This window comes from Haliotis asinina, chromosome 1 (genome assembly GCF_037392515.1).
Source record: "Haliotis asinina isolate JCU_RB_2024 chromosome 1, JCU_Hal_asi_v2, whole genome shotgun sequence".
Lineage (NCBI taxonomy): Eukaryota > Metazoa > Mollusca > Gastropoda > Lepetellida > Haliotidae > Haliotis > Haliotis asinina.
In genome coordinates, this window is record NC_090280.1 from 78,084,468 (window position 1) to 78,099,859 (window position 15,392).

General features: G+C 39.5%; 2 protein-coding genes across 2 annotated transcripts; one reads left to right on the forward strand and one right to left on the reverse strand.

Moving 5' to 3' along the window:
• Positions 1 to 3,629: 3,629 nt before the first annotated feature.
• On the reverse strand, positions 3,630 to 4,988 carry LOC137283036 (larval cuticle protein F1-like). The gene is made up of 3 exons (XM_067814592.1): positions 4,947 to 4,988; positions 4,216 to 4,526; positions 3,630 to 3,738 (listed from the first exon to the last, which is right to left on the reverse strand). The coding sequence occupies exons 2-3, from the start codon at positions 4,514 to 4,516 to the stop codon at positions 3,722 to 3,724; spliced, it is 318 nt and encodes a 105-aa protein (XP_067670693.1). The 5' UTR covers positions 4,517 to 4,526; positions 4,947 to 4,988; the 3' UTR covers positions 3,630 to 3,721.
• A 5,616-nt stretch (positions 4,989 to 10,604) lies between these two features.
• On the forward strand, positions 10,605 to 12,828 carry LOC137283052 (larval cuticle protein F1-like). Its single transcript, XM_067814593.1, has 3 exons — positions 10,605 to 10,625; positions 11,944 to 12,254; positions 12,724 to 12,828. Exons 2-3 carry the CDS (start codon positions 11,954 to 11,956, stop codon positions 12,738 to 12,740), a joined length of 318 nt encoding a protein of 105 aa, XP_067670694.1. The 5' UTR covers positions 10,605 to 10,625; positions 11,944 to 11,953; the 3' UTR covers positions 12,741 to 12,828.
• The last annotated feature ends 2,564 nt before the right edge of the window (positions 12,829 to 15,392 follow it).

The window sequence follows — 15,392 nt, forward strand, 5'->3', positions numbered from 1 at the left end:
GGAAGTTGTAACATAAGTGAAAAGGGTTTCTTAACGACAACGTTTATCAGCGCAGTAGTCGAAGAGTCTAAATGAAAATCAATACAAGTTCAGAACTACTGATTATTTGGTACATGCACATGCACTATTTACTTCTGGTTGAAGGCGATACGACGATCAGCATTTTGCGACACATGGTTTCAACACGAATTATCTCCCTTTGTTTAGTCTGACGCCAAACAAACCATGCCAATGTTCAGTTTAGTTTGTATAATGACTTGTATGATTTGGCTGCCCTGACAGCACGTCCGGAGTAGGTGAGAAGGTGCTCAGCAAAACAAGTAACAATAGCAACAACTTCAATAAGATTATCAAAGCTCGTCCTAACCCCAATTAAGTGTTTATATAAGTATTTATATAGAAACTGCTACTAGATACAATACAACTAGATATTTGTATAGCGCCGATATCCAGTTAGTTCAACTGCTCAAGGGCGCTTTTTCCCTCTCGATCATTGGATGTCCATAACGACGGCACATCGTATTTTCAATTTTAACTCCTTACCAGGCGCACCGAGTTAATGTGGCTTTCTCATCCTTACAAAGTACCCATTCACAGCTGGGTGGACTGGCACACATAGTCACAGTGCTTTGTCCATGTTTACTGCATGTTGCTGTACCCGCAACAAGGTGTATGCACGTATTCATGTGGCCACCATTTGGTCATCTACCAACGAATTCGTGGGTTCTCTTAAGTGCACGGGGTTGTGTACTGTACACTAGGGGTTGTGACAACACTGAAAGAGACTGCACACAAAGTTGACTCCAAGGTCACAGATGGGCTCATTCCCGGCACCTCCAAGCTCGCTGGATTAGTACCCTGCCACCTTAGACAGCTCGCCCACCGCGACCCCAATATTTCTATATACTTTTTATGTTTTCCTGTCACTTTTTTCCGTTACTTGTTCCCCCGTTTCGGTTTTCCTTGTTATCTTTTCCCAACATTCGCTGGATTTTGCCTAAATAATGTGGACAAGGCAATAAAAATGATAAATGATATTACACATTCGCCATGACCAAAAACTGTAGATCAACGTGTGTGTGTGTGTGCGTGCGTGCGTGCGTGCGTGTGTACATCATACAGGATAAGACATTACAGTGTAGTTTTTGTATAGAAGAACATGTCCACGTCATTATATCAAGGTAGGACAATTAGTGGCCTTACGCAATCAACAAGGTGATTGAACTCTTGTCTCCTGTAATGAACCTTGAATGATTGGATAATCAAAGCTTTTAGGCGACTTGTTTCTTCTTGAGTGGCATTTAAAAGGCTGGAAGTACAATATTAAACAATGTTTATGGACAACAACTTCTTTTATTCGCGAGAGCGACTTTTCGGTCTAGATTCTTGGTGCAGGTAGCAGGAAGTGTGTTTTCACATGTGTTATCTCATCAGGGATCACAAGATTATTTTAAGCATTAATAACTTTTTGTCGATTCATCTGAGTCATGTCAGTTAACCAATTAAGGTATGAATCCAACGTGCAGCAACTGTAATTTGCATTATAATCAGGTGGAAATGACTCTGAGAGTGACTTTAGCTCCAAAAAGCTCCGACAGTGGCATTATATCCAGTTTGACATTATAACCAGAGTGCACTGTATATGACTCTACAGTTTCTAGTTACATGTTCAGATTAAAAAAAAAAAACATCTGTGGAAGTGACAATCATTCTACTCTCTTAAAACAAATAACCCTTACCAATGTTTCCCCTGCAGCATGAGACTCATAAAGGTCCGGGTTAGAATATTGACTAACGAGATCGGGTGGTCAGGCTTCCTAACTTAGTAAAAAGTATTCTGGGTGATGATTAGTGATTGGGAGGTCAGACTTGATTGACACATATCATCGGTCCCCAAGTGCGCAGACCATGTTAAAAGGCTCCGGTGGGAAAAAGCATGGTTATTTATTATAAATAATAATAAACAAATAAACTGTTTTTGTCTTTCTGTTTGTTGTTTAACGCAACACTCAACAATATTCTAGTCATAAGGCGACTTTCTGCAAATAATGGAGTCTGGACCAAACCCCGGTACTCAACACCATGAACGTCAACGCGATAGGTACGAGGGGCAATGTTGAAAGTATGTAGAATCACCAAAAAAAAACCCCGATACAAATACAGTTATTTTATGTTTCACTTTTCAACATATAATTATCTGTCAAGCTCAAGCAATTTGGTTTTGCCGTGTTCCAGTCTCACGATCTTTCAACTGGGTAAAGTCAAAAAAGAAATCTACAATAATGTCTTAATTTGTTTGATTGGCATTATTAGAAGCTGGTAAGTGATAAGAGGGTAAGAATCTTTATAATAATGTCATCCAATACTATACTGAACATACATTCTATGATATTATCGGCGTGCATACCGTTATCCAAGAGGTACGAGATGACAGAGTTTTTTTTCTTTTTCATTTTCTGTATTTTTGCTAGAAATATTAAACTCTAATGTATTGTGCTGACTAATATTTCGTTAACGTCATTACCCTCATATGTGAAATCTTGGATATGACTTTGTTAAAGATTCCTTCAAAAGAAAATGGAGAATTTTCAAACATTGGACACCGAGAAAAAGGCGAGTGTACGTACTTTTTGATCTACCGACGATCTATGCGATGGCATTTGTCAAACAAGTCAGCTCGCCTTACGTCCTGACCTTCCGATCTCTTTGGTCCCCTATTACGACAAGAATGACTTGCTGAAGAACAGTCTATAACCAGAACCTTCACGACCTTCGTTTCAACTTACCCTACACAATGGTTTGCTTTAGTGGATCAACTTAACAGTATTTTTTCAGATTCTGAAACAAGTGGAAAGACAGCCTGCTTTCTTATCTTTACATGTTCTAGTTCGTCTGATGCACTGGAGTTGTGGGTTCACAATCTCACGTTTGCCTCCAAATGTCATAACATAAAAGTCGACTATGTTTGTCGTAAGAGGCGACTGACGGGATCGGGTGGTCAGGTTTGCTGACTTGGTTGACATATGTCATCGGCTCCTATTTGCGAATATCGATGCTCATGGTGTTGATCACTGGATTGTCTGGTCTAGACACGATTATTTACAGGCCTCTGCCATATTGTTGTTGAGTGCGGCGTAAAAGTAAACTCACTCATTCGAAATGTCAATTTAACAGCTAGGTACCAAAACGTTTGTCAGTTTGTAAATTTCAGTTCCCGAGGGTCATGATTAGTATTTCCGGTCGTATTTATACACTGTGTTGAAAACATTTCAATTAAATTCATTTCTTGCTCCTACTAACGTAAGGAGGAGTGGCCTCGCTGTGAAATTGTTCGATCATGACGTCAAAGGTCCGGGGCTGATTCCCCACATGGGGCCAATTTTTGAAGCCCTGTCTGTTGTTGCCTGTCTGGATTATTTCTAAGAGTAAGTGAGTTTAGTTTCACGTCACACTCAGCATAATTGTAGTCACATACCAGTCTGCACACAATCGAGTCTGGACCGGATATTCCCGTGATCATCAGCACAAGCATCGATCTACGCAAATTGGATACGATGGCGTATGAAATAGCGATGGCATGTTTATGTTTTCTGGCTGGTCAGTTTGTTTTGAATAACATATGACGCAGATTGTGTACATACTTCAGTGTTTATTTGGCACATAAGATGATTGGTACAATAAATAAACATGGATATCGATGAGAGTGACGTAAGTTCGATCTTCAATAGAAGCCATAGCCTGGAAGACAAAACACAAATTGTGAATACACCTGAAGCATAGGACACCATTACATCTCGAGAGAAAGGAATCTCGAGACTTATACTTATACAAGAAGCATCGATCAAGATTTCATTGTAGCTTCTTGAAGTACCTCGTTTCTAAAAGTAATTCTTTTGAAAGCATGTTTCCAATGTGGTTATAACCTGTGCAGTATGTCAGTCGACACCAAAATTGATTGATCAAAACTAACAAAAAATCTAACTTTATATGCCTTCAGAGAAGTATAATGTACATGTTGAGTGGAAAGACGTGTGAAATCTAATGAAAATTTCCAGAACACATTAGCAGTTATTCCACCAATACTATCAACTACTGCCACAATACAAGCAATGCTATCAGAAGGTTTTTTTTCCTGCTCAATAAAATTTGACATAAAAAAATTAAAATGGCCAATCGAGTTCTAAGATTGATACGACGGCTATTTCAAGATCGCACCTGTTCCAAGTCCAAGGCCGGCTCCATATCCTCCGTAATAGCCTCCCAAGCCGTGCAGACCGCCCATGTTGCCAAGTCCGTACAGACCGCCGATCTTGCCAACTCCTCCGTACAAACCTCCCATCAATCCGTATTTCCCACCATAGATACCTCCGTAATGTCCCAATCCTCCAATCATGCCGTAACCGTACGCTCCGCCGTACGGATAACCGATGGCGCCTTTGCCGTACATGTCGTAGGTCACAGGCTCGGCGAGGGCGGCCACAGCCAGACAGAGAACAAGGGCGATAACCTTCATCATCTTTTATGATCTGTTAATGAAAATATGAAAAATAGGGTCACTTGAAACTCGACATTCATATCCATCATCAGTAAAAGACCCATTTTATACAAACTGGGTCAAAACTGTATGAACTGCACGAATCCCACGTTCACTGCACGAACTGATATTTACACTGTTTGTTTCACGTTAACGTGTGGGGAAATTGAGGAAGCTGTCAATCACGATCCCGATTTCTACCTCTTTTGCGTCACCAGGAATTTATGTGCATTTTAGATCTAAGATGAAATATGATATAGGCAAATAAATATAAATTAATATTGAATTTCCAGATTATACAATTCCAGTTAAAAGCAAATTTAACTAACCATACACTTCCTAGTGGTTAAAGCGGTCAGTGGCAAAAATTGTAAAATACGAAGATATTTTCTAATTAGCACTTTAGACTTACGTGCGATCACGTTGAGGTGCACAGCAGAGGAGTGTGTGAGCGATATCGATTTCAGTTCGATCGGTCTTACTTATATCCCGTCATGTTGACGTCATCACATAATCACGCCTCGCCGCTGCCCGTCCCCAAATGCCCGCGGTCCGGGTCTTGTATGACGTACAATGCCTACGTGTGAAGAACGTGCACTTCCTTCTTTGGTCATATTTGATTGTAACTTATGCACGGCTAATTTAAATATTTGTCAATTTTTATAGGTATCATCCGTTTACGGTTTGATAATGTAAAGATGATTGTTTAATAATTATTCAAATTTGCAATCATAAATATTTTTTGTAGATTCAGTAAATGATTCTATAGCATAATTACAATATTAAATCACCAAAGTGAACCCAAGCGCTGTTTGGTCTGACACGTAGTACGCAACTATACAGCGTTTCCAGTTGTTTACAGGAAGTTTAATATGTAGTTCATTGTTCACAGTCGGTGGGGTAGCTTTGCTGCAATAGCGTTTGCTCGTAACGCCAAAGACCCAGGTTCTGTTTCCCACATGGGAACAATTTGTGATGACCATTTCTGGTGGCACCTACTGGAATATTGCCAAAAGCGGCCTATAACTAAACTCGTTCACGCATTAGGGTTTTGAAAATTCTGCACATATGAATGTTGGGAGTGGACAGTGCATTTGTCACTGCATCAAACCAAAAGGAAGGCATGGGTTCCACTACCCTGTGTGTGGAGCCCATTTCTTATGTTGTTCCCGTCTTGTCATTGAAGCTGGATACTGCTCACTCACTCACTCACTCACACTCCGATTTACAACGGGGACAGAGTGTTTTATCAATTTCAAACGGGACAATCATCTCACTGATACTACATACAGCCACTGCAAATGGCATTATAATAGGGGAAAACTATTTTGTTAAATATACATTGGCTCATATCATTATACCCAGGGTGGCATTGATACCAGGGGCATTATAACCAGGGTGCAGTGTATATTCAGCGAAAGTATTTTATTATTTCACAAATCAGTATTATTTCGTATAAAATTTGGGGACTTATAAATGGACCCTACCAATTTAAGGAGATGTCTGAAAAAGGGTAATTTATATATTTAAGTCGTGACAGTGCTTGGGTTTTTCCAAAGTGTACTGGAGTGCGAGTTTTGCGCTGCACTCAGTAATATTACAATTAAATGACAGCAGTCTTTAAATAACCAAGTCTGGACTTGACAATCCTGTGATCATGTGTGAAATAAGTCAGCGACCTGATCATCCGCTCTTGTTAGTCGTCTCTTACGACAAGCATGGTTTGACCTTCACGGGTAACTGAGTATGAAGTAGTGGTGGCGTGTTCATGTGTTTTCTGGCTGGCTGGCATTGTATGGAAACGAAACGCCGAGCTAATGTACTCATGCAATAAGGCAAGAAAATGGGGTTTTGAATGTTTTTTCGTTTAATATTCCATTAAAGTAGGTAGTTAACAAATATTACACTATCCCAACTAGGCCTCTTAACCTGGTCCCATAATCATCACCCAAAATACTATTTTACATGTAAAAATAACAAGCATTTGCATATTATCAGCAAAGTAAGAACCTTCGTCACAATCAACAAGGCATGATAACAACTACCTGCAGCACTGTTTAGATGGAAAGATTCATTTGCAAATGCGCTGGCATGTCAATTTACAATCAAAGCTATGAATGGACTCGTAAACATAGTTAAATTTCAACAAGTGTAGACATGAAAAATGTAATGAGAAAATCCCGAAACCAGTCACTTTGTATCTCAATTAAGAGAGGAGAAATACATGATGTTTTCATGAAATATATGTACACGAGTCTACGGTGAGTACATCTCATTTGTATACTATAGCTTGCATCCTAATCGTACATTTTGACTAATGAATTTTCAAGGGGTGAAAATGGCACCATTTGTTCGCCTGAAAACATACCTATTGCGGATTATTTTACAAAAAAGTGTTAAAAAAAGAAGTTGGGAAAAACGATTGTCACAGAATATGTAACAATTAGACTTCACCTGTGTCAAAAACAAAACAAAACAAAACAAAGAACCCCCCCCCCAAAAAAAAAAACAAAAAAAAACAACAACAACAAAAAAAAAAACAACAACAACAAAAAACGAAATAAATTATTTATTTTAATATTTTTTATTATTTTTATATTGGTGAGAACTTTGTGTCATTTTTCTGACCATTCGAGCTGTACCGGTGTTGTAGTCAACTGATTGGAGCTTTTGCTCTTCCAGCCGAAAACCCGAGTTCGATTCCCCAAACGAGTACAGTGTGTGGAGACCATTCATCCATTAATATTTTCACATCAGGCGCATAGCAACTAAGAAAATGAACATCATGGGATATAATACAGGAGCCGAACGACGCTTTTTATAACAAATAATTGTTAGATTTTTTCTTTATTTTACGATAAGAAATTGCATCAATAACATTGATAAAGTCTTCCTCTTTAATTCGATTATATTCTCGCAATTTCAATCATATTTTCGTAAACATTTCATATATTCATATTTTTCATATAAAAATATATTAGTATATTAGTCATATATGAAATTGATTTAAACATTCACTTATGAGATATCCAATACATACCAATCACACCTATGTTCTGATTGTAATTATTCACTGTCAATTAGACTCATCGATCGCCTACAGGTATAGATGACGTTGGCGAAACAATCAGCTAAAATACACCTTAGTCATTGAAAGTGCGTGTATATTACCATGTTTCTTCCCTTGGAAAAGCGCATCAAAGGGTCAATACTCCCCCAGGGGCGAACACCAGATATGCGCTTACATATTTATGACACTGTTCCAACCACATGGGCACCATGTGTGAAGCTCATTTCTGGTGTTCACCGCCATGATATTGTTTGAACATTGTTTGAAGCGACGTCAAACCGTACTTGCTCACTCACTCATCATTCACTCTCATGAAGTCGTGAACTTTGTTCTTTGTTTAATTCGTTTAATTGTAAATTTGAAAATTCAAATTAGAAAAGAACTCCTCTGAGATTCGAGATTCAGCCTGAATCTGAGAAAAATCTGGTCTTGCTAAATTTGAAGTTTTCACATACAGGACTGTACGGAAAGAAAAAAAAGAAAAAGAAAAAAAAAGAAAAGTATGATTCAAGGACTGCAAAACCAAATATGTAAATAAAAGCAGGTCAGATACCAAGAAGAAGAGGAAGAGAGATAATGAAAAAAAAAAGAATTTGATTGATCAGGGCTATTCATATTTTGCTTACGTCAATAGTTCATCCCACCTCTTAATGCTTCCTATAACCAGTCCTGTAATGGTATGTGATCCGTCTAAATCCAGATGACAGTGACGCATGCTAATTTTGTACCTTTTTAAACTACCGGGAACTATCCTTTTTCAGTACCCCCAGGTCAATTGGTCAGTTACAGGACTGACGTTATCAATAATGTCGCGTTGGTATGTCAATTCACGCAAGTACTATATTCGTAAAACGAATGCTGAACAATGGTAATAATTTTGAGTGAGTGAGTGAGTTCAGTTTTACGCCGCACTAAGCAATATTCCAGCCATATGGCGGCGGTCTGTAAATAATCGATTCTGGACCAGACAACCCAGTGATCAACAGCATGAACATCGATCCGTGCAATTGGGAACCCATGACATGTGTCAACCAAGTCATATCACGGCGGGGAATACCTGAAACAGGCTTCACACATTGTACCTATGTGGGAAATCGAACTCTGGTTTTCAGCTCGACGAGAGAACGGTTTAACTGCTAGTCTACCCCAGTGCCGCCATAAGAAATGCTCAAGACAAATATAATTCAACAGTATAATAAAATAGTCACGATTTAGTTTCTGTTCGTGATTAATGCTCGAATAATGACATGACGTGTAAAGTTGCAAAGTTCATTAAAACTTCAATGTTTTCTTAGTCAAGACTAAGAAAGTTGAACTCCTTGGCGACTGAGTGAGTGATTGAGTGAGTGAGTGATTGAGTGTGTTTATAGCAGAGTAGTTGGGTATCGCAGTGGTTAAAACGTTCGCTGGTCACGCCGACTACCCGGTTCGATTGAGTACAGTGTGTGAGGCCCATTTCTGACGTCCCACGAGGTGATAATGCTGGAATATTGTTAAAAAGCTATTGCTTTTTTAGTATGAGTGGTTTAAACTTATGATTAATTCTTTTCATCCATGTTTTGTCTAGTGTGTCTCACTGACTATCTGTCCTGGCCTTTGTATTTTACTAGGCTATTTTACCACTGTCACTTTTGATGTACATAAATAAGCTATTTTGTCTTTTCTTGTCTTGTGGCTGAAATCGGAGTAAAATTAAACTCACTCACTCGTCCCACGTTAGGTAAACAACAGCATCAAAGTAAACTCACTCACTCATTTCGTTTGCAGGCATGAAAAATGTAATGAGAAAATCCCGAAATCAGTCACTTTGTATCTCAATTAAGAGAGGAGAAATACATGACGTTTTCATGAAATATATGTAAACGAATCTACGGAGAGTACATCTCATTTGTGTACTATAGCTTGCATCCTAATCGTACATTTTGACTAATGAATTTTAGTTTTAGTTGAAGTGACGAAGCCTAAACGATCTTATCGTTTCAAAATAAAATGCAAATCTTTTAAAACAAGTGTCTTTAAACCCAACCCAATGTACGTTCAACTGGACCACATACATGTATCAATATTCAGTAACGAATAATTTATTATTATAGTTTTCGGGTTCTTTTCATATCAAGCATTAAATGCGATAATGTATAGGAGAATCCGAGGTTTTGGTAGAGAATGTAAAACAGGAAGGGGAGGGATTACCGACCCCGAGTGTTTTACATTGTCTACCAAAACCGAGGAAAGTGTTTTCTCTAACATATATACCGTTAATAATGGGTAATTACAATGTAGATGATCATTTAATGAAGCTACATAACAGTAACTGAAGCGCGCGTAAAATCAATTTAATGACTAACCATAAGTAGATAATTTAACCTCACGACCTTCGTCAGCCCGGTGGCACGGCGGTAGAGCGTCTGCCTATGGATGAGAGAATTGCGGTTCCATTCCCGCTTCGGAAAACATTTGTAATGTTAGTTTAAGTCATTTGAACTTAAATTATACAAAGTTACTAAACGTGAAACCCGGGAAGTGGTCTGTAAAACCTGTCCCTCCAAAACAAAAGCCTCAAATGCGATTATTCTGGGAGATGAGCTAATATATAGTGAGAAGCACACTCTAGGTTTATATATTATTTAATAAACTGGCACACTCAAAAGGTTTTCAAAATCGCCACTAAATGTTAACATGAAGTTACAATTTCATCCTGACATTATTGTTCCATTATGTGAAGTGCGAAGCTTGAAAGTAAACGGTTCTGAAACTTGCAACGTTATAGTAACATGAATTTGTTCCATTATGAAAAGTGTGGAAACTAAAACTGTATGGTTCTGAAAATCGCCGCACTATATCAACATAAATTAAACTTAAGTGAAAAAATAAGGAGTGTTCAAACCCACAAGGAAGTGATCTGATTGGACGATAAAATGACATTAGCTCCAGGGCTTTATGGAAGGCGGACGTTAATGGATATAAATACTGTCTCATGAATGTACATATCATCTCCTGTCTCTGAAGATCAGCACATCACAGGTAAAACGCCAGGCTCATCCATTGCTGGACGTTGCAAAGTCCTCCACGTTCCTTGCGTTTAGGTCGTTGCTGTGGTCGTCGGTTTAGGTTTGACGTTGTAGTGTAACGAAAGCTTTTAATCGGGGGATCGTGAGTTTAGTTATGTAATTTTCCAGCAATATCATGGCGTGGGACACCAGAAATGTACCCGTGTCCCTCATGGGATACGAACTTTGGTCTAGATTTTCGAAGCTCTCTCATTGCCAAGATTGACGTAAGAGCCATACATTTACGTTAACGTACGACTAGCTTAGCGCTAAGAAAGCTTCGAAAATCTAGGCCCTGCTTTACTTTAGAGTGAGGATCACATGGTCGTTGTTTGAGTTCCTAAAGCGTAGATTGTAACGTCGTTTTAGTATATGTATTCCAACACTGCGAATATCCTCTGCTGCTGGTCGTAACTTGAGGTCCTGCATTGTAGAGTGTTACGCCAATTCAATATTACATTGCTGTGACTTCGTGAGTTTAGTTCTTCGCCAGCAATATTCCAGCAACATCACTGCAGAGTAAATTACTGTGATGACCCCATGGTCATGTGTTCAGATACCACACCGAGGAGTGGATACACTGTAGTTGCCTTCGGGTCGATTGTGGTGTCTTGGTCCGATGCTTCACTATTTCCGATCGAACCCGCTATTTGTATATGAGATATGTCGTCGACGGTGCGTGTCGGATTTTCGAGGCAGTATCCGTTCCAGACACGACGCAAATTAATTCGTTTTTTTTTTCAAAAACAAAATGTTTCCCTTTGCATGTGTTTGTGACATTTTCAACAGTAGGGTACGTTGTGCTCATCTTGTACCCACCAAGAATCACCTGATTGATGGTGACTCGCAAACACACGATGTATTAGTATTCTTTATGAATCTGGATATACTTTCGTCAATTTGATTAATATACCTTTTCCGTATCAGGATAGCTTGTTCAAATCTCCGATTCACGATTCGGCAACAGCGGACTGAACTATAATATTAAATAGACAGACGTACACAAAAAGGACACACTTGGTTTGGATGCTTCGTTTCCCCTAAACAATGAAAATATTTTGAAAGTGTGTTGATTATGACCCCGAAGTGATCAGTTTAGATGCATTCTCTGCTCCAGTTTTTCTCACGGTTGTTTCTTTGAATTTATGAGAAGAGTAGTTGTCAAACCAGCCGTATTTCGTTGAACACAATCATAACAATGGGTTATTTTTTCACGCGATTTCAATTTAAATTCCTATTTACATGATGAATGTTTCCACAAGTGACTCTGTTTTTCATATTTATATTAACAGATCATAAAAGATGATGAAGATTATCGCCCTTGTTCTCTGTCTGGCTGTGGCCGCCCTCGCCGAGCCTGTGACCTACGACATGTACGGCAAAGGCGCCATCGGCTATCCATACGGCGGAGCGTACGGTTACGGCATGATTGGAGGATTGGGACATTACGGAGGTATCTATGGCGGGAAATACGGATTGATGGGAGGTTTGTACGGAGGAGTTGGCAACATTGGCGGTCTGTACGGACTAGGCAACATGGGCGGTCTGCACGGCTTGGGAGGTTATTACGGAGGATATGGAGCCGGTCTTGGACTTGGAACAGGTGCGATCTTGAAATAGCCGTCGTATCAATCTTAGAACTCGATTGGCCATTTTATGTTTTCCGTTTTCAAATTTTATTGAACAGAAAAAAAAACTTCTGATAGCATTGTTTGCATTGTGGCAATAGTTGATAGTATTGGTGGAATAACTGCTAATGTGTTCTGGAAATTTTCATTAGATTTCACACGTCTTTCCACTCAACACGTACATTATGATACTTCTCTGAAGGCATATGAGTTAGAATTTTTGTTAGTTTTGATCAATCAATTTTGGTGTCGACTGACATATTGCACAGGTTAAAACCACATTGGAAACATGCTTTCAAAAGAATTACTTATGAAAACGAGGTACTTCGAGAAGCTACAATGAAATCTTGATCGTTGCTTCTTGTATAAGTATAAATCTCTCTCTCCAAATGTAATGGTGTGCTATACTTCAGGTGTATTCATGATTTGTATTTTGTCTTCCAGGCTATGGCTTCTATTGAAGATCGAACTTACGTCACTCTCATCGATATCCATGTTTATTTATTGTACCAATCATCTTATGTGCCAAATAAACACTATTGAACACTCTGAACGACGTATGTCATGTTTTGCTATGTTGTCATTGTTTGAAGAACAATTAATTATTAAAAGGGGGCTAAATGATACAGCATGTCAAATGAAAACGACCAGTATTCGACCACTTCATACTGTTATTTACATCGAAATGTGTAAAACGAATTAAACGTAGTCGTCCCATAATGATAGTTTACTTGGTAGTGGCATCAGATGCAAGGAGTTGGTACACACTCATTCGATATTAGCTATATCATGACTTATCAATAAAACTCGGGAGATTCAGAGAACAAAAGAACATGGGGCTGTGCTGATAACCAGGATGAACATTTAAATTACCTTTGTGACGTCATTCCATTGTCTGCTCGCTCCGTTATTTTCCAAGAATGGAGCTGTACTGGATTCATACCCGAGATAGTACAACATTTCCAACAAATAATGGCGACAAAACCATGTTCGCGATGACTGGAAATCTCAGGTCTTCCACGAAAAAAACCTTTGTGAAAATCAGGTTTGGGAACTTTGGCAAATTTCTTTGTGTTGTGTAGTTTTCAACACCCATTCAGCACTTTCCAGTCTGTAAATAATCGATTGAGCAGATAATCCAGTGACTGTCATTGGGGGTACTGATTCTGTGCATCTAAAGTAAGGGATCACTCACTCCCCCACTCCACCCTACTGCCCTACTGCCCCACTCCCCCGCCCCAATCCCCCCAACCACCAACTTAAATTAGTGAGGCGCACACGTTTTTACACGCTGACGTGTCGCTGACGTGAGTGCGTATGTGTGTGTGTTCGTCCGTGCTTATGCGTGTGTCTCTTTTGCCGCCCTCAGCAGTGTACCAATGGAATGACGAGTAATTGATATTGGGAGCAACTATCCACACCATCAAAAGTATGTCATTGATAGTTTCGACGATCAGCGAGCCTGACCTCTCTTAACATACCTTTGACCGGTTACTGAAAGCCAAATACTCCGAGGAATCTGACCGCGGCCGACATTCTGTCATTACACTTTTAGCACTTGTAACTACCGGCGCTGTGACGGCTGTATGAGAAGAAGGACAGTGTGAAGTGGGAATATCGTATTGACCTAAATAATGATAATAACGGAATTACGTTACAAAGGTCGACAAGCGGTTTGTGGTGGCCATATCACAATAATCGGTTTTAAAGTCATAACGACGCATTGTATTGTATCTAAAGTGGTCAAATGCATCACATGTTACTATGGGATATTGGAAGGGACAATGTTGCGTTGTGGCATTGTCGAGTTGTGGTTAATTATGGTTAATTGTGCCTCTTTTTGTTTGTTTTTTGGAGGGTGTTTTTATCTGCTTTCGAAATTTTGTTTCAAGGGCGGTAGGGTAGCCGAGTTGTTAAAGCGTTCACTCGTCACACCAAGGACCCGGGTTCGATTCCCCATATGGGTACAATCTGTGAAACAGATGTCTGGTGTCCCGTCCGCGATATTGCTGGAATAGTACTAACAACGGCGTAAAACTAAACTCACTCACTCTCTCGAAGGTTTCACCAATGACGTAAACATCTGAAACATATAGGGTTATCATCCATGTAGGTTACCATGGTAATGAATCACGAAGACAAGTGATGAGATGCCTATTGTAAACCAAAAGTCACTGTGTTCTGTAATCTGATTGGTTGAAAAACATGATCAAATGGTATTGATTCCCGGAAACTGTTAGACTGTTCACTGCGCATTGACACGTAGAAACATCGCAAACAATTGTTTTGTTGTATCATCAGCAGTGGTAACGTCATTCAAATCATATTGTCACGCAAAGTTAGAATGACGTCACAAATGCTGCCATGGGAAACAGCAGAAACGGCCAGCTGATGACACTTCACTGCTGTACTCGTACTCGATGTAACCGAGTGCAGGCAGTTTAACCCCTTGGTTTCCGTTTTTGTTTACAATGTCGATAAACATCATGTGTTGGCCAATTTCAGATAGTCAATCGTGGAGCTGAAGGATACTCCTACTGGCTTGTATGAAGAGTTTTGACGGCCCTAGGTTATAGAATAATAGTAAGTTCAGTATAGTAACAGTTAGCTATGCTCTCGACAATTCATCGATCACTAGCGATCAGGCCATGGTGTATTAGAGCGACGCACACAACGACCAGAGGTTTCTTTTACTGACACCATTTTCTTCTCGATAAGCTTGCTCTGGAATCTCGACTGACGACAAATAGCTAATGTGTCAGTGAAACGTTAAACTATCAGTTCTAATTACCTAACACTTGAAGTAGTCGGTTCCTTAACGATAATAATGTTCACTTCACTGTGCCTTCTCAATAGATACAACTGTACAATCGATGTTTATCGATCACTACCGCACTGAACACGTAATCGATACTTGTTGTCATGTTGACACGTTTGTGTGTAGTCACAGCGTTGTCAACAAAATATTATTACACTGATGAAGAGTTTTCGCGGGGGCGGTGGGGCAGTGGTGGGACAGTGGTGAAAGTGTTCGCTCGTCACGCCAAAGACCTAGGCTCTATTCCCCATTTGTGTACAAGGTGTGAAGACCACCTCTGTCACCCATATTGCTG

Coding starts and splice junctions, on each gene's coding strand:
- LOC137283036 (XM_067814592.1), bottom strand. CDS start 4,516: ATGATGAAGGTTATCGCCCTTGTTCTCTGTCTGGCTGTGGCCGCCCTC.
- LOC137283052 (XM_067814593.1), top strand. CDS start 11,954: ATGATGAAGATTATCGCCCTTGTTCTCTGTCTGGCTGTGGCCGCCCTC.